We start from the raw sequence: 23961 nt of genomic DNA, 5'->3' as shown, positions 1-23961 counted from the left end.
AGGACTCTGAGTCATTGGCTAAAACACCTTTCTGATATGTAGCAGTCGTCCCTCCAGAGTTCATACAGGACTTCTGATGAAGAAGGACCTATGCCACCTTAAGAGCCCCGCTGTGATCTGCCAGGTCAGCGGTTTGAAACCATCAGCCATTCTCAAAGAGAAAGATGAAGCTTTCTCCTCCAGAAAGAGTTACATTCTCCAAAACCCACGGGGGCAGTTCTGCCTTGTCCTACAGGATTGACATGAGTCAGAATGGACTGGATGGCAGAGAGTTGGGTTTGTTTGGAGGTAGGAATATAATACAGTAGTGAAAAGAAAATGCCTTTCTCTACTTTGCTGCATCCCAGTCGCTGTACCAGTCCTACAGAAAATATTTCGGCCTGTCACTCCTGACTCATCTTCCATTTTTCAGTCATTTCATTTAATATGCAAGGACTAAAATAAACGACCCAATTTAAGTCCAAATAGAGCCGATAGTTCATTTCCAAGAAATTTTAAGATGAAATACTTGGGAATTCTCCATGGCGCAATGTTATGCAACTGTATATAGTAATTAAGATATTAAAAGCACATGCTCCCCCAAAGCCTCCAGAAATTGGAGTTACTTTTTTAGGGCTATTGAGCAAAACTATGTAAGATTTTTTAAAAATGATAGATGTGTTAGAGAATGTATCCACTAAATTCCCTTTAACTTCATGAAATTGTACTCAGCTCCACAGTCTCCATCTGGTATTTAAAGATGAATTCCCTTTGTCCTTTTGTGGCTCAGAAGTCATTCATTGGCTCTTGTTAACATGCCATTGTCGATTCTCTCTCTCTCTCTCTCACACACACACACACACTGAGGCTTCATAAGGAAATGATGGCAGTGACTGGATGTGAAGAAGTATTACAGAGACAGGGACATAATCCCAATTTGAAAGAACCATTCATTTAAATTTCACTCAAAAGCTTTCTCCTGATTTTGACATTTTTTAGAGCCATGTTGTGCTTTTCAAGCTTCCACTGGCCAAAGTCACTGCTTGAGTGACTGTCTCAGGTTGTAATGTGAGCAGACTGTGAGGGCAGGCTACTCTGAGTGTTTTCAATCAGGCATAAGATCCATTTAAAGACTTTTGTGTGTTTGTCGTTTGAAAAATCACATGCCAAGGAATGCCCGGAGTTCTTCTCTGGCTCTTAGTAAGTTTACTAGTTAACATTGAACTTGCTATTTCCAATGTTTGCGTCTTCTCTTTATGCCAGAGTCGCCTGCTAGGCATCTCACAAATACTTTCTAGGTGTTTCCAGAGAGGACTGGAAGTGGGGCTAGTTTACTGCCTAGCTCCTCATGTTGAACTTGGCATTGACCATATTCTGTCACCATGGATAAGAAGCTAGTCTGCTGTCTGTAACTCAAACACATACTACAAAGAACCTCCATTTCTCCATTCTACAATGAGGTTTAGGAATCTGTCCAATTCAGACTTGGTAAGTGCTGTGCTTACGCTTTCTTTGCTACTGAAGTGAGATCTTCCAGCCGTAGATGTTACTAGATCGGGGACTTTGAAATTGTCAGACCACTGATTAAGTTGTTTCTGCTTCTGTCATAGTCTTGCATATCTTTCATATATGGATCCTGTTAACAGGTATGCTGTGTGTCTCTATCAACTTAAACTCATTGCCATTGAGTCCCTGCTGACTCATAGCGACTCTGTAGGATAGGGTGGAACTGCCCCTAGAGCTCCATTTAAACCTGGACTGAGACTTGGGGTTGGGAGACAAAATCAGTGAACAGCTCTATTTTCCCTGGGAATACTAACTTCTGTAGCACTTTAAACTTTGATTCCCACTCTTGGCGACCCTATGGGACAGGGTAGAACTGCCCCTGTGGGTTTCTGAGACTGTAACATCTATGGGAATAGAAAGCCCCATCTTTCTCCTGAGCAGGTGGTTTTTACACAGCTGACCTAGAGGTTAGCAGCCTAAAAGCGTAACCACTACTCCACTAGGGGTTCTCTGTAGCAGTTTATGGACTACTACATTAACGCTGACAGCAGATAAGCATTCTTGAACAAATCTCAGTTACAGGACAAATGAATTGCAGGATCATATGGATAAGAATGACTGTCTCATGCTCGGTACTGGTGGCACAGTGGCACAAGCATTTGAACAGCTAGGTGACAAGTTCATGTTTCGCATCTACCAGCTGCTTCCCAGGAGAAAGATGAGGCAATCAGCATCTGTAAAGAGGTATGGCCTCAGGCAGCCTTTGGGGGCAGTTCTACTGTCTTGTAGGGTTCTTATGAGTTGGAATCATCTTGATGGCTGTGTGCGTGTGTGTGCGCGCGCACACATCTGATAGTGTGTCTCCGTGCAGGAGCTGTGAAGCAGAATGATACTAACACAGCTGAAACTTGGTTTAATCAAAAAGCAATATGGTCTAGCAATTTCCAAGTGTGACACTGAGGCCTTAGAAGAGTTCAGATCATAAATCCTCTCCCAAATCAGAAACGGACAAGGAAATGAGGAGGTCCCTGCTTTCAGCCATGGGAATGTTACACGTCAACTCTGGCTTGCAGGAGGAGGGGAGGACACTTCACACCTGGAGGCCTTCCCAGGATAGGGGCCTGGGTCTGACTGTGAACTTCAAGGTTACACCGTGGGACTGCCAATATGGAAAGAACGTTTTTTTTCCCTGAGGGAGTCTATTATTTCCAGTGTTATCAACAGCAACCGAAACCTGAAAAAGAGGCAGCTGAGAATTTTCCATGGAAGAAGGTAAAGGGATATTTTGGGATATAGGAGGGCAAGTCCAAAAGTATGGCCACCAAAGCACCAAGCCCTCTGTCAAATGAAATGGTCTAAACCTAAAGTTATTGCTTCTTGATATAACCTCCATCTACGTCTCGACACGTCAGAAACATTTTGCCCTCTTCAATTTGCATCAAGTCGAAATGGCAATTTGAGCATCCTTGAGGGATTCAAATCGTGCCCCTTTCAATGTTTTGTTGTTGTTCTTTATTTTGGGGAAACCAAAGCACTCTGAATGGGGCAAGATAAGGTTGTAGGGAGGCTAGGGTTAGGTGTCCCAACAACATTCTCAGAGACCTTTGCAAATGAACAGGTGCTTTATTGTGATGGAAAAATATTCCTCAGTTCAACTTTCCTGTTGTCTTTTTTTATCACCAATTTTGTTTTCTGTTTTCTGAAAACTTCTTCCTAATATACCCCCTTGTGTCCTTGGAGAATATTTATCAAGATAAATCCTTGGCATCACATTGGAATCCTTGAAAATTGGTCACCATCACTTTCTGAACTGAAATGATCTTGCTTAGTCCATCCTTTCAGATTGTTTTCAGCAGGCCTTTCTTTTTTTTAAATGCTCTAACGTGACTAAGGCAAGTGTTACTGAGAGAACTTATCTACAACCTATCATCTCTGATCACGGAGACATGTTTAAACCTGTTTTGTTAGGAATAAACCCATGCACGTATTAACTGGAACCCCAGCTGCAATACTTTGGGGCTTCCCTTGTACTTATAAGTGGCCTAGGAGAAGTCTGTCTGGATGGACACACATGCACACACACACAGAGAGAAATATCTCTGCTTCATAGGCATATGTGGATGACCATCCTGCTAGAGTGAAGGGCTTAGAAAAATAATGTTCTGCTCCCAATTCACTACTGACTTGTGTATGCACTTGAATAAGTTCACTCGATTGTACCTCCCCATCGCCAGAACATTAGGTCCATTTCAGCAGGCATTCAATGAATCCAGACACTTGGCAGTATATAGAAACAACATCTGGAAGATTGATTGGATTTTCAACTGCACTCACTAGTTCTGGCTGCATGTCCACCTAGCCTTTACTGGCTCTCTGCCTCAGTTTCCCTGGCTTTGAAAAAGGGACAAACATTATTTAATCACTTTACTCCCAGGGGGCAATGCACATGAGGTAATGTCCACCAGTAGCAATCGCTTCTCGAAAAACAGTTATCTGTGACACGAATACATCTTGCACAATTTGTGGTTGGATTATTTTCTTTTTTCCTAAGCTCTTAGACATTTAGGACAAGTAATTGCTTTGAAATATGGCTAAATGTGATACAAATATAATGTATTACCATCATCATCTTTATCAACATCATCATCATCACATTTTTCTTTAAGACTTCCCCACAATGTCTCCCTTTCAAATGGACTCATGGCCAGAATACGACTTTTCTTTGAGGTCTCGGAGTAAAAAAGGGCGGGGGGGTGCTTTGGGCCATCTTCTGCAACATAGATGAGAGCAAAGCAGCAGTGTGGGAGTATTTGGAGTCCAATCAATTATAACAACTCAACTCAAACAGGTAAAACTGGTCTATCAATGAGAAGTCGCTGTTTGCTCAATGGTATTTGTCAGAGAACGGAAAATGTCCACCCCCAGGAATCATGCGCCAAACGTTCCAGAAGGTGATCTTTCAGGTACAGACTCTACCAACGAGCTGGTTTCAGCTTTTGTGTGTGGAAGTTCGAGGAAAGGAAAAGAAAGAAACAAGGTGGGAGAACAAAGGAGCGAGGACGCATCAGAGGAGTATACACCTTAGGGATGTGAAGAGCAGAAGTAGATGGGCAGAAAGTACTGGAGTACTGCTCTCCTTCCAAACGCAAGTCCTGCCTAGCGAGAAAATTCTGAATACTAGCAACGTCATAGAAATGGACGATGTGCCTGCCAGGCACATGCACTGATTTCTATATGTAATACATATTTTAGATACATAAATGAGCATATTCAAGGAGGCTTCCAAAGTTCAAGGGGAAAAAATATTTGTGAAAAAAATGCAATAGAAAGATCATCCAATCTTTTCAAAAACTTTTGGAAGCCATCCCCACACCCGACTCATGTATAATAAATTTCTAATCCTCACAATAATCTTCATGAGGTTTTCAAAATTCTATATAAAGTGCCCTGCTGGTGGAGTGAGCTATATGTTGGGCATGGTCAGTGCAATCCCACCAGCCACTCACTCCCTGGGAGAAAAGTCAGACTGACAGCTCCCATCAACATTTGCAGCCTTGGAAACCTAAAGGAGCAGTTCCACTCTGTATAGGATTGCTCGGAGGCAGAATCAGTCGGTCTGCTGGCAGTAAGTTTTGGTTTTAGTATAGACCATAGAACTGAAGCACATCAAGACCAAACCAAACTCAAACTCACTGCCGAGTTGATTCCAACTCCTAGAGACCCCGCAGGACAGAGAAGATCTGCCCTGTGAGCTAACAAAGACCACAAATCTTGACAGGAGTAGAAAGTCTCATTTTTTCTCCTTCAGAGTGGCTGGTGGTTTCGAACTGCAGACCTTGCAGTTAGCAGCCTAACGTAAAAGCATTTAATGCCACTAGGGCTTCTAAGACGTGCAGAGAGGTTAAATGATTTGTAGAATGCTATATAGCTAGTAAGACCTGGAATGCAGTTCTAATCCATATGGATCCAAATCCCATAGTCTTTCTACTATACCACATAGTCTCCCATAGTGTGAATGTCAAGTATCTAAGGTGTTTACTAAAAGGGCTTGCTATAAATATTTGCGGTAACTGCTGGATCCTACAGAAGTCCATGTCTGATACTGCTTCCTCTTTTTTTTTTTTTTTTGAGTCCCCACCCTCGTCCCACTCCCAAGTGGTGTCCATCCATAGATCTATGTCTGGCCTTTAATATGACTGCCACTCTCTTGCTTATCTGTACCTAGTCAAACGCTATTCATTATTATTAGCTGATTTAGACACTGACCCCTCCTTGAAGTCCTCGCCCACAAGAGGCCTAAGCAAACCACCACAGAGCTCACTGGCCGAGTCTGTCTTTGAGCTTTGCACAAAATCTCTTTATTGAACTACTTTCAATGAACGCTTGCATGACACCCTCCTGCCCAAGGCGGTTCTGAAAACAAGGTAGCTTGGACTACCATTGAATCCCCCAAGCCCTTGACAACTGGCTGGGCACAAAGTAGGTACTCCTTAATGTCTGGTGGCCAAATAGTTGACACCAGTCCTCGTGATGATTAGGTGTGTCATGATGGGATTCTGGGATTTGGGTTTCCCCGGTGCTGGGGTCTAGCCAGTTGAACGGTGCCACCCAGACATGTCTGATTTGAAATGACTGGGAGCCGCACAGTCCCCAATTGCCATTGTCCACAGGTGAAGCAGGCTGTGGTCTCAGTGAAGCAGTACGTAGTTTACTGTTTGTGCTCTGTAGCTTTCCAAGATGCATTTCCAAGGCACCATAAGCTAGCAATGCTTTAAAGAACTTTGTGAGGCATGATCTGTTATGTAAATGCCATCATTATCCTAGGCTCAGCTGCACTGTCAACTGTTTATTAAGTGCTCACTGAGCGCAGGGCACTTTATTAAGCACTGGAGGAACTACACCCAAGCATGTCGTAAATACCTTCACAATGCAATCTGCAGTCGAGTACACTGCTATTAGTAAGCCCTTCCAAACATTTTCCTTAAAAAAACAAACAAACCACAAAAGGGTCATGGCTGAACTTCGCATGAAGCTGTGCCAATGTCTTCTTAGCGAAAGCTCTGTCCTTCCAGAAGGATTTCAGTGCTGTTCAGTTCAGCCTAGCAGACAGATAGGAGTCAGTGGTCCCAGAGCCCTCTTCATCCATGGACCACTCAGCCAGTTTTTTATTGTCACCACAAAGCAATCCCAGCAGATGCTACAACTCCCTTCTATGTGTGTCTTTGTTGCTAAACCGTCGTAGGGAGGAGAAACTACGACGACAGTGAGAGGGGCTCGCTGGGAGTCTCTGGACAGGTCAGCAAATCAAAAAGGGGCCAGGGTGCAGGGCAGTGGCTCCTCTTCTGCCGTGCTGGGCAGCAACCATGGAAGCATCCTCAGTAGGAAGCCATTCGGAAATGTGCATGAAAATGTGCATATCATTTAACCTAGAACTCCAATACTGTTTCTTGTTTTTTAAAGACTTAAGTTCAAGAGGACGCACTGTCCAAGAAGAGGTTGCTCTCATTATGATGGCAAAAAATTTGGAAGTCACCTGACTATCCAGTAAAAGCACACTGATGAAAGGAATGATGATGAATCCTTCATGGAATATTATGTAGATACAAAAATTATTAGTAGGGAGACTTGTGGAAACAAACATACATGTCTTTCCAATACAGTGTTCACTTAAGGAGTCGGGCCCACCATATGTACACTAATTCTTATGAATAGAGTCCAAGTGGGCTTTTCTGGGTAAATACGAGAAGACAAACCCAAAACCAAACTCACTGCCATCAAATCTACGGCAACTCATAACGACCCTCTAGGACAGGGGTAAACTGCCCCAGTGAGTTTCTGAGACTAATTCTTAACAGGAGCAGAAAGCATATCCTGGAAGAGAACAGGTAAAAGGAAAACAGTAGAGAGTAGGGGGATCGTGAAAATTATTTTCCATGTATCCTTTAACAGCAAAATATTGTCCTGAGTGTTTAAAAATTGAATTAAAGGAGAGGACCGTATGTCCTTTTTAGTATAAAGAATCGCTGTCATTTTTGTAGGCATTACCACTTACCTGGTTAATGTGCTTCAGTTTGTCAATAATCTGACTGACCACTGGCTCAGGGCCCTTCATTTTCAGCTCATGCAGGTTGAACTGATTTTTCATTCCATTCCTTGCCGCCTTTTGGCTGTATCTGGAAAGTGAAGATAAAGACAAAGTTTGTCACAAGAGAGTGCCAAGCAAAGTAAAAGTTGACTGCACTTGGCCTTGATGATCCGGCTGATCCCAAGCTTTTGAACCATGTCATGACCCCACGATGGAAAAATCGACCAGGCCAGCTGGGTTCTATTTGCAGTCGAGACCAATCATTTAACAACCAACAAATGTTCTTTTCAAATAATTGTTTGGGTAGATGTCAGTGATACAATATTTAACAAGACAGGCAAGGTCTCTGCCTTTATTGGGCTCTCAGGTTAGTGGGAGTCTAGAAGAAGACCCAATGACAATGTAGCGTTAAGATTTATCTAGAGGAGGGTCAGGATCATGGCCAGTAAAGCACACACAAATGACCATAACCTCAGGGTGCTTTCTACTCAATGGAAGGAGAAAGAAGAGCTTCAATCCGGGCCCAAACTGTCCTGTCATGACTGATAGAAACAAGGGCAGCATACGCATTGCCTAGCAAACAAATCTCTTGCATTTGGATTCGGGGCAGAAAAGGAACCAGACAGTGATGGCCCGCAGGTGGATGCCTATCCACGCACATTCCAAGCGGTGTTGGCTGCCACCATCGTTGATCAGGACACCACTATGCCAGACCACTGCATTAGTTAGTCCCCATCTTGTAAAGCAAAGCCAAAGAAGAAAAAGAATAAATTTGATTTCTTTATCTTTCACCATGTAGAAATACCAGAACACTATGACCAAAGAAGAAAGGTGTTTTGTTTTTTTTAATAGTTGGTTGGTGTGTTTTCTTTTTTGGGGGGGTGTCTCTCCTGATCTGATAATAGACTGCCTTCTTACATGAATAGTCGAAGTCACCCATCTTTTGCCCCCTCTTTATATAATTTGTGTTGTTCTTCTATTTGTTTGCAAGGACAATTATAAGGTTTTCAGGGTTAAGGGTGGGTTCATGTTTCTTTTACTCATATGCTTAAAAAGACAAAAATAATGATGCTCATTGTAAACAATTCAAACAATACAGAAACAATGTATACAGTCTAATTTCCCCCATTATCCTATTTCTATTCAAGAAAAAAACTGGGGTGAACAATTTAATATATACTCTCCTAGGGGTTTTCTTATGCATATACTAATACTTAACTTTAACCAAAACTGGAATCATATGATTCATATAGAGTTGCAACAGTTTATCATATTTGGACATACGTCCATGTCAGAATACACTCTAAGGCTTTGTTCTTTTTCCTCTGGTTGCGTCATGATTTGTTAATTTTTTTACTATCCCTTACCAATGCTAGGAGTTGAAATCAAGAGTGGCGGTGAAAGTTGACTGATAAACAGTTGGGTTCCTTGTACTACTTAGCGAATATAAACAATACTGCAAAGAACATCCTTGCACAAAGATCACTGAACATTTTAGGATTATTTCTACGATTCTTGACAGAAAATAAATCTCCTGGAATGGAATCAATTCATACATGCAATCGCAAATTATGAGGGACAATAAAGGATGGGTGCTACTTTAATTTTACACCAAACCGAAGCTAAACCCAAACCCACTGCTTCATGCTGACTCTTAGGGTCCCTCTGGGACAGGGTAGAACTGCCACTGTGATTTTCTGAGACCGTAACTCTTTATGGGAGTAGAAAGCCTCATCTGTTGCTTGAGGAGCAGCTGGTGGCTTCAAACATCCGGCCTTTTAGTTATCAACCCAACGTGTAACCGCTACCCCCACCAGAGCTCCTGTAGCTTTACACAACACCTCACAATGCGGTTTCAGTTTGCTCACCTCGCTAATGATTCTCAGCTGCACATTCAAATCGGTAAGGTAGCGCTCCTGACCTCTTTATCACTGAAAGTTTCACAAGCTCAGAAAATACTCGTAGGATTCTGTGAGCTGTCCCTGCCAGGATCTTTATCATCAGGGCCAAGATTAAGGCCATGCCTTGAAAAGTATGCATGGCAGCAGGGGAGGTCAATAGATCTAGTTATTGGTGTTCATTATTTAAATCCAGCTCCTGAGAAGGCAAGCCTTTACAATCAGAATGCTGAAGAGCACAACTTACTGCCCGTCTTCTAAATTGGTGGCCTGCCAGGTTCAGTTTATTTCTCTTCAAAAATGAATTCAGGAAGAATATTACTCAGCCCTCAAGAGACATGAAATCCTGCTAAGATTCGAGAGCACAGATGGACCTCGAAAAGCTCATACTGAGCACAGTCAGACAACCAAAGGACAAGGATCGGAGGACCCTCCTTAAATGAAAGAACAAGAATAGGCAAATGTTTTGAGACTCACGTTTATCAGCGGTTACCAGGGACAGGTGGGAGGCAGGAGGGAAGGGGGAGGGAGGAAGCAGATGGTACTCTGTTTATGGTGATGGAAAATTGGGCAACAGGTTTTGACAACGGTTACATGACATGTGAGGGATGGCACTATAGGTGCAAAACATTAAATTGGCAAGGGGTGTGTTGTCTCTGTCTTTGGGGTCCATATAATAATGCTGTCTCTTTACACATCAGGCACTGCCCTGATAGATGCATTCTGGAAGCAGAGATTCTATTCACAGTTGGAGGGGAAAAACAAACAAACAAACAAACAAACAGAAAGTCCTCACTGCCGTGGGGTCAACACCAACTCATAATGACCCCATAGGACAGGGGGTTCTGTAACAGTTTACGGGACTTGAACACCTCATCTTTCTCCTGCTTGAAAAAGTAAGACCTATTTTAAATCTTCTGACTGGAACTTCAGGAATTTGTCTCGAGAGAGAGATTTCCTGGGACTTGTCGGCCTCTTTCTATCGCCAGCCCGTCAACACAGATGTCTTCCGGAAGCAGTTTGTCCTCACAGAAGAGCACCAAGGCTTCTGCCCCTGTAGCCATTTTGCCCTGTACTCTCTCTCCCAAATAATTTACAAATAAAACATCAGCTTCCTTCCGAAAGTGATCCCCGATGCCCCACTTGAAGTTTTTAGGCTGTTTAGAAAAGTGCCGCTTTAACTTGAGAAAAATTTTTTCTTCTTTTTTCGTATCTGCAAGCTATAGAGAAGAAGCCAGGACTAAACACTGCTCCCCAATCCCATGGTGACTCAATTTTTTAAAAACAGCTTTTGGCTGAAAAGCTTGCCAATGCTTTGTGAAAGTCAAAATAGCATCCCCTGTTCGTCTCTCTCCATGAGTGATTTCCATCCTCAAAGAACTCTAACAAATGAAGCATGGCTTCTGGTTACAGAAGGGTTGGGGAAGAGCCGCCTGTGGCTTATACCGGGAACTGGCCTTTTCACTCTTCAAAGCAGAAACCAAAAGTTCTGGCCCCGTGGATGTATCCAGTAGATACGATTTAGTGTCATAATTTTAAAATGATTTCTTTTCTTTTTCTCTTCCCTGTCATCCCTGCAAGTGACCAAGAATACCTCTTCCTTGACTCCCAATTTATTTCCGCGCCCTGGTTCTTTTGTCTTTTACATTGGATTCCTGGGGTTGAGTCCACTCTGACTCCTGGTGCCCCCCCACCCCCACCCCCCGCCTCTGTATTCCACAGAGTTTTCAGAGGTAGATCACCAGGTCTTTCTTCTGCAGCACCAGTGGGCAGACTCAAACCTCTAACCTTTCCGTAAACAAATGAGTATTCAATTGCTTGCCCCACCCAGGGACTCTTATTCACTGCATATTCACTCATTGCGGTCAAGTTGATGCTGCCTCATAGCAACCATATAGGACAGGGTGGAACTGCCCTTATGAGTTTCTGAAACCATACCTGTTTATGGGAGGAGAAAGCCCCATCTTTAACCAAAGGAGCAGCCCAACCTGTAACCACTATGTTACCAAGGCTTCTGTACAGATAAGGGCCAGAGACCTGAGAGGTTACGTAATTGTTTGATACTTCCCCCCAAAACCAAACTCAGTGTCATCAAGCAGATTCTGACCCAATTAGACAGGGTCAAACTGCGCCTGTGTATTTCCAAGACTGTAGCTCTTTTCAGGAGCAGGGAGCCTCGTCTTTCTCCCAAGGCATAGCTGCCTGGTGGTTTAGTACTGCTGACCTAGTGGATCACAGTTCAATGGCTAACTACTAGGTCACCAGGGCTCCCTAATGCACTCTGCTATTAACCAAAAGGCTGGCAGCTAGAATCCACCCAGAAGCACCGCCACAGAAGAAAGGCCAGGCAATCTACTTCTATAAGATCACACCACTGAAAGCCTTGCAGACCTTAGGCCTCCCATGTGGGCCAATCTTATCGTGCATTTTCACCAATGGGATGTGGTGGAAGGGATAGTGCAGCACTTCAGTTTGCTTCCATTTGTTCTCTCGGGACCCTGCCCAGCTGCCAAGAGAACAGGCTGTGGGGGCATGTACTTCACGTAGTATCTTAGTTCAACCAACTCCTAGCCAACGGTAGTGGTGTAGTGGTTATGCTCTGCGCTGCAAGCTGCAACACTGGCAGTTCAAAAGCAATAGTTGCTCCCCGAGAGAAAGCTGGGGCTTTCTACTCCCGGAAATAGTTACTGTGTTATAGGGCAGTTCTACCCTGTCTGAGAGGGTGGCTATGGCTGAGCATTGATTTGAGGACAGCTTCCTTTGACTTCCTTCTAGATTTTCTACAAGAAAAACTGGTGGCACAGATGGGCGAGCATGTCCAGTGGGAGAAAGACCTAATAATCTGCTACTGGAGAAGTTCAAGCCTGGACATCCCTACGGGTCCGTGTAACTTGGTCACATGTGGTCACAGTAAGTCAAAATTGACTTCAGAGCATATTGTTGACATTGTAACCATTAGCATTTTAACCTTTCTAATAATTTATAAAGAAACCCCGGGGGCTTAGTAGATTATGTGTCGGGATGCTTGGGTCTGCAGTTCAAAACCACCAGGCACTCCAAAGGAAAAAGATGTGGCTTTCTGTCTCATAAAGATTTGCCATCAACAGGGAGGGTAAAGGGAGAATGGGTAGGAAAGAGGGAACCGATTGCATGGAACTGTGTGTGACCTCCTCCCTGGGGGACAGACAGCCAAAAAGTGGATGAAGGGAGACGTCGGACAGGGCAAGATATGACAAAATACCCATTTATAAACTATCAAGGGCTCATGCGGGAGGGGGGAGCGGGGAGGGAGGGGAAAAATGAGGACCTAATGTAGGGGGTTTAAATGGAGAGAAAATGTTCTGAGAAACGATGTACAAATGCGCTTTACACAATTGATGTGTGTATGGATTGGGATAACAGTTGTATGAGCCCCTAATAAAATGTTAAAAAAAAAAAAGATTTGCCATCTTGGAAGCCCACAGGGGCAGTTCTATTGTCCTATACGGTCTCTAACGTCAGAATTGACTCGACAGCAGGGCGAATCATGCAGTTATATGACCTTGTCAATTTGAGGATGAAGAGTGAAGGGGTCGAGTCTAGTCTGTGTATCAGATCACAGCCAATGAGGCCTCTGAGGGCATGGCCTTCCCCTGAGGATTCTGGGAAAACTCTGCTTTTTCCTCCTGGGAGGCAGGAGACACACTTCTCTCTCTCGACCCTTGGAGCTACTCTATTGACAAGGCTGACTCCCTGCAAGACATCCCTGAGGTTGGACCTACCCTGATGCAGCCCTGGGTGCTGGAGCAGCCATGTAGAAAGACCCCTGCCAACGCTGAGATGTTTATGACGCCACTGGATCCAAAGACTTTCTACCCACTGGTCTATGATCCTCCTGCATTCGGCGTCCTTGCGTGTGTTTCCTGAGTCTGAAGCGGACTTTATATCTGACATATGAGCTAATATCAGACTTATGGACTTGATCTGGACTGGGTTGGGGTGTTTTCTCAATATTCAATTACTCTTGTATGTAAGCCTCTTTCTTATATACAATGCAAAATGAAAGGGTGGCTGTTTGAACCCACCCAATAGCATAGTGGACTACACTGCACTGGCAACGTCAGCAGCTGGAACCAGCTCCGCAGGACAACGAGGAGGCTTTCTGCTCCCATAAAGAGTTGCAGCCTTGGAAACCCACAGGGGCAGTTCTACTCTGTCCTCTAGGAGTGCTATGAATCAGAATCCACTTAAAGGTGGTGAGTTAAGAGCTTAGAGCAGTGGTTCTCAACCTTCCGAGATGCCTCAACCCTCTCATACAGTTCCTCCTCAGGTTGTGGTGACCCCCAACCATAAAATTATTTTCGTTGCTACTTCATCACTATAATTTTGCTACTGTTATGAATTGGGCGACCCATGCAAAAAGGTCATTCGACCCTCAAAAGGGTCGTGACTCACAGGTTGAGAACCGCTGGCTTAGAGGGAAGATAAACCTTGCGATCACTTTCTGTAAAGGTACAGTCAAGAAAACTTGATGGGGCAGTTCTACTGTTACAACTCTTCTTTTTTAATGCTTTGCTGTGTACTTTGCTTTCATTCATCATTTCATTGGGAGCCCTTACAGATATCATAACATTCCACAATTCAATGAGATCAAGCATAATTGTGCAATTGTGACCACAATCAGTTAAAAAATTCTTTCTTCTTGAATCTCAACTTCTTCTTTGATTATCAGCTCCCCTTTATCCCCTCCCACTTCCACCTTGCCTCCAGGAACCCTTATTCTTCTTAATTATTATTATTGTTATTCTTGGCAGCCACAGAAATTGAGGCACAGAAAAGGTACATGGCTTTGTCCAAGGTCAGCAGCAGACTGGAGTTTGACACTGGCCTGAGAAGTCAGACACAACAGCCAAACTTGCGGCCATCGCGTTGAAGCCAACTCACTGCAGCCCTATAGGACAGGGAAGAACTGGCCCCATCAGTTACCGAGCCTGTGTAACTCTTTACAGGAAAGCCTATCTTTCTCCTTGGAGCTACCTGGTGGTTCCGAACTGCCGACCTAGCAGTCAAGAGCACAACTCATCAGAGCTACGCCAACCCCCACCCCCCTAAGCCCCCCACCCCCGGCCCCACTATAAGAAGGGCTTGGTCCGTGCCACCAGCCACGACTCTCTACCCACTCAGCAGATTCCTGGGTTGACCTGGCGGGCAAGGGTTTGCCCATGAGCATGAAGTTTCTTCTCCCAAGAGCCAACAGTATCGCTACTCAGTGAGCTATGTGTCTTCTTGGGAGATGCGGTGTTGAAGGTAGATGCATAAAATTGCCTACCACCCACTAAATACATAACAAAGGCGATGTGAAGTCTCTAAGGGTCACGGGGAGTAGCCGTGGTGGTACAGTGGTTAAAGTGCATGGCTGCTAAGGGCAAGGTTGGTGGCTTCAGCCCCCCAGCCAGCCACTCCCCGGGAGACCGCTGGGACAGTCTGCTTCCATAAAGATGTACAGGCTTGGGAACCTTCTGTGGGGCAGTTCTACTCCACTGGAGATTATCTGAGTCCGGATGGGCTTGATGGCAGTGGGTGTGGCTTAATGCCCTGTCAGCCGGGCTGCTGCTCTGTGGGAAATGCTATGTGCTCCTGGGGAAGGCCGTGTCACATGTGCACTGCCAGCTTCAACCCCAGAGCGGCTCTGGTTCGAGGTGTCCCTCCAGCTTTACGTTCATTTATTAACCCAGCCTCCCATCGGCACCAGCCAGCTCCCTTGCTGCCACTGGCCCGCCAGGTTGCTGCCATCCCCAGGTGGAGATAAGCCACCATAGCTTATCTCCTCTGCACCGAGTGGGGCAGGATTGGGGGCCCGGTTGGCCGCGATGGCTATCTCCTTAATGACATTCTTCTGTCACTCAACACACTGCCCCTCTTTCTGGAAGCTCTGACCGTGGTCCCAGCACTGAAGCTCGGCTACTGAAGGAGAGAAAACTCAAGTGAGGAAAGTCTCTGAGCGCCAAATGAGAGTGTTTGCTCAGCCAGACATACAGTATTGTGTCTGCGGTGAGAAGTTTTGCTAAACATTCCAGGGGGGCGTCTTCTCCTTTCTGCATCCACTTCGGGGTCTGTTTAGCACAAACACGAAGTGAAGGAAACCCTGCTTGGGAAATGAAAGGGGAGCGCAGGCTTCCCTTCAGGCCCACTGGGCGGGGCTGGGGGAGGGGGGAGTGGCGCGCGGGGTGGGGGGACCTGTGCAAAAGCCACAAAGAGAAAAGGAACCTCATTAAAACAGGACATCTGGGCATGCTTGTCTTGGGACAGTTGAAGCAAAGAGAGCACTTGTCGAAGAGGAATAGAGGCAAACAAGCGGAAAATGGGCGCGCTTTTCTCCCCCTGTCAGGGCTGGCCCAGGCGGGAGTGTGGGGGGTGTGGGGGTGTGCAGGGACAGAAGCCCTCTGGGGAGCGCTGGAGCTAGAGGCCCCAGGCCCCTCCTGGGGGTCCAAGAAGCGGTGGCCCCGAGCTGGCCGTTCCTCACCGCAACCCCCACGTTTAGAAGAAATCCTTTGCGTAAAGCGGCCCGTCAAAATGCCCATGGTCGGCTTTTTGTGGTTATGGTTGCTGCTTGCTTGTTCGTTAAACAAACAAACAAACCCCACGGCTAGTACTGACGTAGGCCAGGGGAGCCGCTAGAAAATTCACTTTCTTTGGCATTCGAATGGTGGTAGCAAGTGTTCCAGAACAAGTCATGAGTCCTGACACCCACCCGTCCCCCTCCCACACACTCCTCATCCGTTAAGATTTGATTTCACAAAAGTTTCATTGACTGCCTCTGTTAGAAGCAGCTGAAAAGCAAGTGACCTATCGCACATTCTTCTGGCGCCATCTAATGGAAAGTGGGAGGCACTGCAGACGTCCGGAACCATGGTGGCATGGAAGATTCCTGCGGAAAGTCCACAGGGGGCAATAGAGTCAGCGGGGGGTGGGGGAGGGATCCTTTAAGGAGCATACATAGCTTCAAAAACAAGTCGTCTAAGAAAATGCTCTTTTTGCTAGCAAGAGGCTGTCTTTAATTTCCATAAACACACACATGGGGAGAAACAGCAAAGGAGAAATCAGCTGAGTTCTTCAAATGTGCTTAATAAAGAGAGCTACATTGTGCTTATTTACTTAAGCACCTATCTCAAGACAAATGTTTTTCATAATTGCTGGCACAGCAGTGTCACTGGTGAACAGGTTTTAAACAGATACGGCCACCTTACTCCCAAGAAGTACCTGGATGCTCCAATAACAACCTTGCAGACATGACAAATCGATGACAGGAAAGAAAGCGGCGAAGGCTAGGGAAGAAAGCCAGGGGTGGGCATTAGCCAGACATGCGGGGAACCCCATTTGAATCTACATTTAGGCTGGTTTCAAACCCCACCCCTTGGTTAAGCATGGGCTACAAGCTGCTCTTGGAATAGAATCAAGAAGCCATTGAAACCCGGAGAAGCAACGAATTGTTTCCAGATGGTGAGGAGGACAGTGTGAGCAGTTGACAGCCTGGGCGCTGGGGCGAAAGAAGACACTGTGGCTGTGGGGAGAGAACAATGGCTGAGAGATGCGACCATCTGAGTGAGGCTCGAAGACTAGCACGCTGAGGAAGCTTCTGGAGGGAGAGAGAGAGCCCAGCAAGCCAGGAGAGCAGGGACATTCTGGTGGGAATTAGGCACAAACTGGTGTGTGGGCAGACTGGCGAGACGTGCAGCCTGGGCACCGAGCCCTGACTTGTAACAGACAGGCTGGCCCAAGGCTTCCTGATGGGTGGGTCCCAGAGGAACATGCAAATGAGCAGAGGACTAGATATGGTGCATTTCCAAAGGCTGCCCCATGAGCGAGAAGGGGTTCTGGACTTGAAGTCATGGACCCGGATTCCGGAAGCTGGTGGCCCTACTTTCTGAATAGTTCTGAACCAACAATGAAGCCTTAATCTTGCCAATCATGTGTCTCCTCGTGTGTAAAAGTAGGGACCGTGCTGCCTGTATGGTTCCAAAGCTGACTGGCTACCTGAGCATGTGATATGACACAGCAGACTGCTTAGGATACTGGCCAGCACATGGCAAATTCTCTCTGACTGCCAACTCTTGCAATTACGTGAAAGCACTGAACATGGCTGGACCTATAGTCGCTATCAATAAATGTTACTCAGAAAGAGCACTCAGGCAGGGCTATATCTGGTCTTTGGAAAGCAGGGATCCAAGGAGAGGTGGGGAGGATTTAAGATTCTGGACAATGGACAAGGACAGAACACACTGGGCCTTCTTTGGTGCGATAGTTGAACAAGAGTGTGTCAACTGCTACCAATGCAAATTTAGGCTGGGCTGAAAGGACTCTCCATTTTCCAGCAGGGACGCCACAGCACAGCTTCTAGGCAAAAGAATCTGAGGGAGGCATTGGTTGGACAGCACAGAAAATTTTCACAATGTTTATTCCCTGCCACTGCCACTCCACCCCCAACCCCGCGCACACACACATACACACACACACAATGCCCCCCCCCCATGGCATAGTATTTACCCATTTGGGTGCTATCAAAATATCTGCAATTTGAAACCACCTGTCACTCTAAGGGAGAAAGACAGGGCTTTCTACTCCCATAAAAAGTCAGTCTCAGAAGCCCGCAGGGGCGGCTCTCCTCTCCTCTGTCCTATAGGGTCGCTGTGAGTAGGCATCAACTGGATAGCAGTGAGTTTTAGTATAGTAAGTTACCGGTGATAGTCAAGTTGCCTCCAACTCAAGGCGGTCCCATGAGTTTTTATGGGCAAAGCTTTCAGAAACAGATTGATTGGCAGGCCTTTCTTCTGGGCTGCCTCTGGGTGAACTCCATCTTCCACAGTTTTGAGCATGTTAACTGTTGGCACTATTACCTAAGGTCTATGTAAGTTTGTGCGTGAATGTGTGTGTGTTAGTGTGGTAAAATCTTCCCAACCTAAAATTTTCCATTTTCAAATGATCGACTGACCGGGAACTGGAATTGATTTTCATCCATACAGGAAGCCCTCACTCACCTGTAGCTCAGGGCAGCCATCCAAGTTTCCCAAGTGATAACCCTGGGGAGTTTGAAGCCTGCTCACCCCCCACCCCCTCCCCACCCACCCCATTTCATAGTCTTCTTTCATTGACAAAAAATATTCTGCTAAGGCTTTGCCAAACTGTCACCAAGAATGGATTTGAGGGCTCGAAACACATACTCACTCGTTCAAATCTTTCTCCAGAGCACTGCTTTGTTGGCCTCTGGTTCCCGCAGTGTCCAGCACAGACACCCATTTATTAACAAAGCCATTTTCAAAATGAAGATCCACCACCACTTCCACTGGGTCAATTCCAACACAGAATGACCCTATCCAGGGCTTCTGAGGCTGTAAATCTTTCTGGAAGCAAATAGCTTCCATCATCCTCCCTTGGAGCAGCTGGTGGGTTTGAACAGCTGACCTTGTGGTTAGCAGCCCAACGCTCACCCAACATTGCCACCACACAAAATTCAACCGAAATCACTGCCATGGAGTTGATTCTGACTCATAGTGCCCTTGTGGGGTTTTGAGACTTACCTCTTTAAGGAGTAGAAAGCCTCACTTTCTTCCTCAGGACAGCTGATGGTTTCAAACTGCTGACCTTGCAGTTAGTAGCCCAATGCATAACCACTGTGGCATTAGAGCTCCCCAACAGCGCCACCAAGGCTCCTTAAACGAAGCTCAAGACCCTCAGAGTCCACCTTCAATCTCGCTCCATGGACTCATGAGCAGCGAGCGAGAGGGGCAAGTCAGAGTCAGGAAAAGGAGATTCTTCTGCTGTTTCAAGTATATGAGAGAGTTTCCAAAAGTTTGTGGGAAAATCCCATTATCTTCTTACTCAATCTCACCATGAACTTTTGGAAGCCCCCTCATACGTAGTGGCACGGTGCCCTGCTGCACCTTACAGAATGAGTGGTTGAAGATCTGAGCACAGGAGGAAGAGACGTCAAAAGACAGTGAAACAGTTTTGCCCGTGCTTCCCAGAAGTTCCTCTTGGGTCAGCTCCAGTGCCTTGCAGGTCTCCAACCTGACAACCTAGAGAATTTGATCTCCCTACATCCTTTGCCAATGGTGACAAGGGCAGATAGGCGACAGCTTAGCAGGCTGACCTGCCAGGTCCCAGGCTCTGAAAAGAGTCTAGTTTCTCTAAGCCAGGATTTCATGTTTTGGCGTGTACCCCAGGTGTCAAGCCACAGCATGTTTCCCCAAGCTGATAGCTAGTCCACTGTCCTGCTCTCCCAGTCTCGGGGGCCCCACTGCCTCATACAATGCGGGGCACTCACTGGATGGGCTTCTCCCCTTGCTGATATAGTTCTGGGGAACCAGGGCGTCTAATTTTCTTTCTGGGCGGAGGTGTCAAACATTTGGAGCAGCAGACACTGAATTCAATCTCGTTTGTGCAGGAGCCCCATTGAGGCTACGTTGTGCTGTGGGGCAGATTAATTCTGTGACTCTTATCCAAAAGTCTCCAACAGCAGACAGTGTCTGTTAACTGAATGGAGAGTGAAACCTCCGCCTGTCCCCCAACTGTGCTGCAACTGAGGGTCTGGTTCATTCTGGACTTCCAGTCTGCCCCCTGCTGGTGAAACGGCTGCATTTCAGCCACTAGATTGGACCACTCCGGATGCCATCAGTCAGGTTCCACCAGCCCCAACCCCTGTCCTTTCAGGCTTCTGCCCCTTTGGCACCAGCCACTGTCGCAGCTCCCACACAAACAAGACTCACACTTGCTAACAGACTCAATTTGCTTAGCAACCCTTTTCTCCTGGTGTCAACTTCAGCCCACAGCTATGAATCCATGAAGAAGTAACTGTGGTGAGCCTTATCATTTGATTTCCCCTTGGACTCGTTTTCTATTTGTCCTAGTTTTTCATATTTCTTGCTTTCTTTTCGATTGTGCTTTTGTTTCTCTCTTTTACTTTGTTATTGTTATCAGGTTTTTGTTTTGTATGTTTTTTTTCTATATGAAAGTCAGCATAGGTAAATCTTTAGAGACAGTAACGGATGTATGCTGCTGCTCTAAATAATGTTGGATGCCTCCGCCCACAATGAAAATTGGAATCCCTGGCACCCCAGAACGAGAGCCGCGAGCGAGAGGAGAGGTAGATCTAGTGACGTGCTAAGGGCTGAAGGGCAGGTAGGAGCAGAGGGATACAAAGTGGCTGAGGGGACCAGCGCCAAGGAGACCATTTTCTCTCTTGGGGGTCTGGCAGGGGAGGTTGGGGGAAAATGGGGAGCTAGTAACAATGAGTACAAGAAAGAAGAAAATGTCCTAAAACTGATTGCGCTGATGGTTGTACAACTGTTGTTAATATGATTGAGCTATTGAGTTATACAATATGTGAATTGTGTGCCAATAGCACTGTTTTTAAAAAGGTTACTGTTGTGAAAAGAAATCTCCTGGCAGACCTGCTACCTCCACCATCGGGCAGGCTGCCAAGTATGAGGGCCTCAACCCTGGAGGTGCAGTCACTACCTTTTTCTTGGGTCTGAGTAAGGGTTCTCCGTGGCCCTCAGCAAAAGCACCTCTCAGGCATCCTGTGGTTATAAGCCCTGGCAGTCCGAGGGCCTGCAAGTTCCATTGTCCTGGTGCACTGTCCCCAGTTTGGAATTTATGGACTGGATCCTTCTGGTTTGAAGCCATGCAATCAAAATACCACTCCTGGCACATACATCCACTCTTTCAACCAGACAACAGACTTGCCCCCACCCCCGCCCCAGGGCTTTCCCAGGCTGTCCATTTTTACAGAGGCAGATTGCCACCACTTCCTAATGGCAGGTGCAAACTGCCCACCAGTGGGTTAGCAGCCAAGCACTTTAGCCACTGTGCCACTAGGGTCCCCCTCATCGCCACATCTATGGCATCAGAATCCACATTTTCACAGGCTGTTCACCTGCAAATGATTAAGGATCCCCTGGGAGTCTTGTTAGAATGGGGATTCGGAGTCTGTCATCTGGGGCTGGAAGGTCGAACTCTCGGCAGGACTTGAACGGCAAGGAAGCAGTTGGAAAGAACTGCTTGAAGTTGGACGCTGTGGCAAACTCAGGCCTCAGGGAACACAAGACTCTGCTGCCATTTACTGTGCTGGGTACTGTGTTGCTTCCTGTGCTGACTGCCCCTCTGGCTGTCAGGCAGTGAGGCAGCATCCTGTGTCTCCACACCCAGAATGCTGAGGTGGCTGGTGTGGAGAGGGAGCAGGGCCAGAGGAGGGGAGCTCACGAGGAAACCTGGCCAGGCACACTGGCAGCATCTGGTCTGCGGCAAGTATAACTGCTGCTTCTGTCAGTTTCTTTCAAAGTTTTCTCTAGATTCTGAGAATCCAGAGTGAAAGCAGAGCTCGGAAGGAGAAAGAGGCAAGCAGGCCAAACAAAGGATGGAAGGTGGTAACAACGGTGGTCTTGTTTGATAAACTCACTGAGACAAGGGTTACCAGCCCTGAGGAAAGAGTCCTGCCACAGCTTGGGAGCACATAACTAACTCGGAATGACTCTGCCCTCTGCTGCTGGCCAACCTGGGCCTGGCACTGCCACTATCTAGAATGAAAGGAAAGAATAAAGAAGGGAAGGGAAGGTGAAACCACCCCCACTCCCATGGCCCCCTCAGCGCCTGGCTTCCTTGCACCTGCGCTCCTTCTGGAACAAGTAGACTATTGTGTTGGGCTGTTTGCTGAGCAAACACCTATGGACTGCCCTGACCATAAAGTAGATGGCATTTCAGGAAAACTTGACTCAGCCAAATAAAAGTGATTGGCAAATACACAGTAAAATATAAAACAGCTACATAAAGCCTTAATAGAAGTCCACAGCCACAAACACCTAGGTCCAAAATCACCCCAGCTCTCCAGCCTGGAGGGGGCTTGGAAAGAGTGAAAACGGTGCCCTTGGCGCTGGTCCCCTCAGCCACTTTATATTCCTCTGCTCCTGCCTGCCCCTCAGCCCTTGGCACGTCACTAGATCTACCTCTCCCCTGGCTCGCTGCTTCCAGGGTGTCTAATTTTCTTTCTGGGTGGAGGTGTCAAAAATCATTTGGAGCAGCAGGCATTGAATTCCATTTTGTTTGTTCAGAAGTTCCACTGGGGCTATGTGGTCATGTGGGGGAGATATTTTATTTGAGGTTTCATTTTGTGACTCTCATCCCCGAACTCTCCAATAGCAGCAATGGAGAACAACTCTGATAGCATTGCTAACGGCCAACCTACCTGCTGCCCTGCAGGCCCAGAGAGACCTGCAGGAGTCAAATAAAGCGCTTCTATTGTCTTAATGATAAGGAAGACAGCCAGGGGCTCCTTCACAACCACTTTGTGGTCTATTTGGGAAACTACCGAGTTAAGAACTAGAAATTCAAAGTCATTAAGACTGCATCTTGGTATTTCTCCTCCTTCTAGATCCTTCCCTCCAATATATATAACAGATCTCATATGCTGTTTGAACTGGAGAGTGTTTTAGAGAGGGTTTTGTCCAACTCTTTCATTTTATAAATGAACGACAGGCTGAAGGGTGGTAACTTGTCCAAAGTCACATAATAAGATCATAGCAGAGTTAGGACCAGGGTGGACTCTCAGCCTAGGGCTGTGACAGCTCGTTTTTTGCTTGGCATAGGGGACCAGCAGGCATAGCTTTGTTAGAAGAGCGGGTACAGGAGCCTGAGTCCAGGGCCCACTGTCATAAGAGGGTGAAGGGAGTCCCCTGGCAAGGAGTTGGAGATGCTCCTTCTGCAGGGATCCTCACAGTCTTGAGAGAAAATGAGGACAGAGAAGCATGGTCAGAGACAGAAAGGGTCTGGATGGAAGAAGGAACTAAAGAAAAGGCACGATTCACGAAGACCTTGGCAGCACAGGTCACCCATTCCAGGTCTGTTGGATTGTGGGGTGTGGTGATCTTAAGCCAAAATTTCTGTCAGGAAGAAGAAGCAATTGTAGGTAAACAAGCGGCCAAGTAGCAGGGAAGCAACAAAGCCCACAAGGAAGAAGCACACCAGTAGGTGCGATCAGGAGGTGTCGATGGGAAGAAGGATCAGAAGTTCAAAAACAAGCAACCAAATCCATGGGAAGGGGCATTGTAGTAGTGGAGATCCAAAACCCACCTGTGAGATCACTGGACAGTCCCTCACAGAAGGGCCTCACAGAAGGGATGCTCTATCCAGGGTGCAGAGATAGCACTATCCTATAGTTCTTTAACATTTCCTCCCCTTACTATTATGATCTTAGTTTTACCTCATTAATCTTGTTAGACCTGTATAAGTCCATTTGTGTAATTAAGATCATTCATTGCATGAAATCCAAGATAAAAAACCCTTCAAAAACAGTAACAAGAGTAACAGTTCCCTGAGGGTAGGGGAAGAGGGGGTGTGGAGGGGGATGATAACATTGATGACTGTATCAGTGCTGGGATTGAACAACAGATATGTTGGATTGTGTAAAATATGGCCAAAAAACTCAACAACTATTATAGGGCAAAAATAGAGTTCCTGGGGGGG

General features: G+C 46.3%; 1 protein-coding gene across 1 annotated transcript in view; it reads right to left on the bottom strand.

Annotated features, from left to right (window-relative positions):
- GPC3 (glypican 3) overlaps positions 1–23961 on the bottom strand; it is a 460111-nt gene that overhangs the window by 112770 nt on the left and 323380 nt on the right. The window contains exon 6 of the mRNA XM_004715367.3: positions 7538–7658. Coding sequence (XP_004715424.1) covers positions 7538–7658 — 121 coding nt within the window. The remainder of the gene's footprint in view (positions 1–7537; positions 7659–23961) is intronic.

This window comes from Echinops telfairi, unplaced genomic scaffold (assembly GCF_000313985.2).
Source record: "Echinops telfairi isolate 266 unplaced genomic scaffold, ASM31398v2 ScPeMD7_20;HRSCAF=75, whole genome shotgun sequence".
Classification (NCBI taxonomy): domain Eukaryota; kingdom Metazoa; phylum Chordata; class Mammalia; order Afrosoricida; family Tenrecidae; genus Echinops; species Echinops telfairi.
Note: the sequence above shows the minus strand (reverse complement) of the source record. Positions and strands in the feature narration are given on the sequence as shown.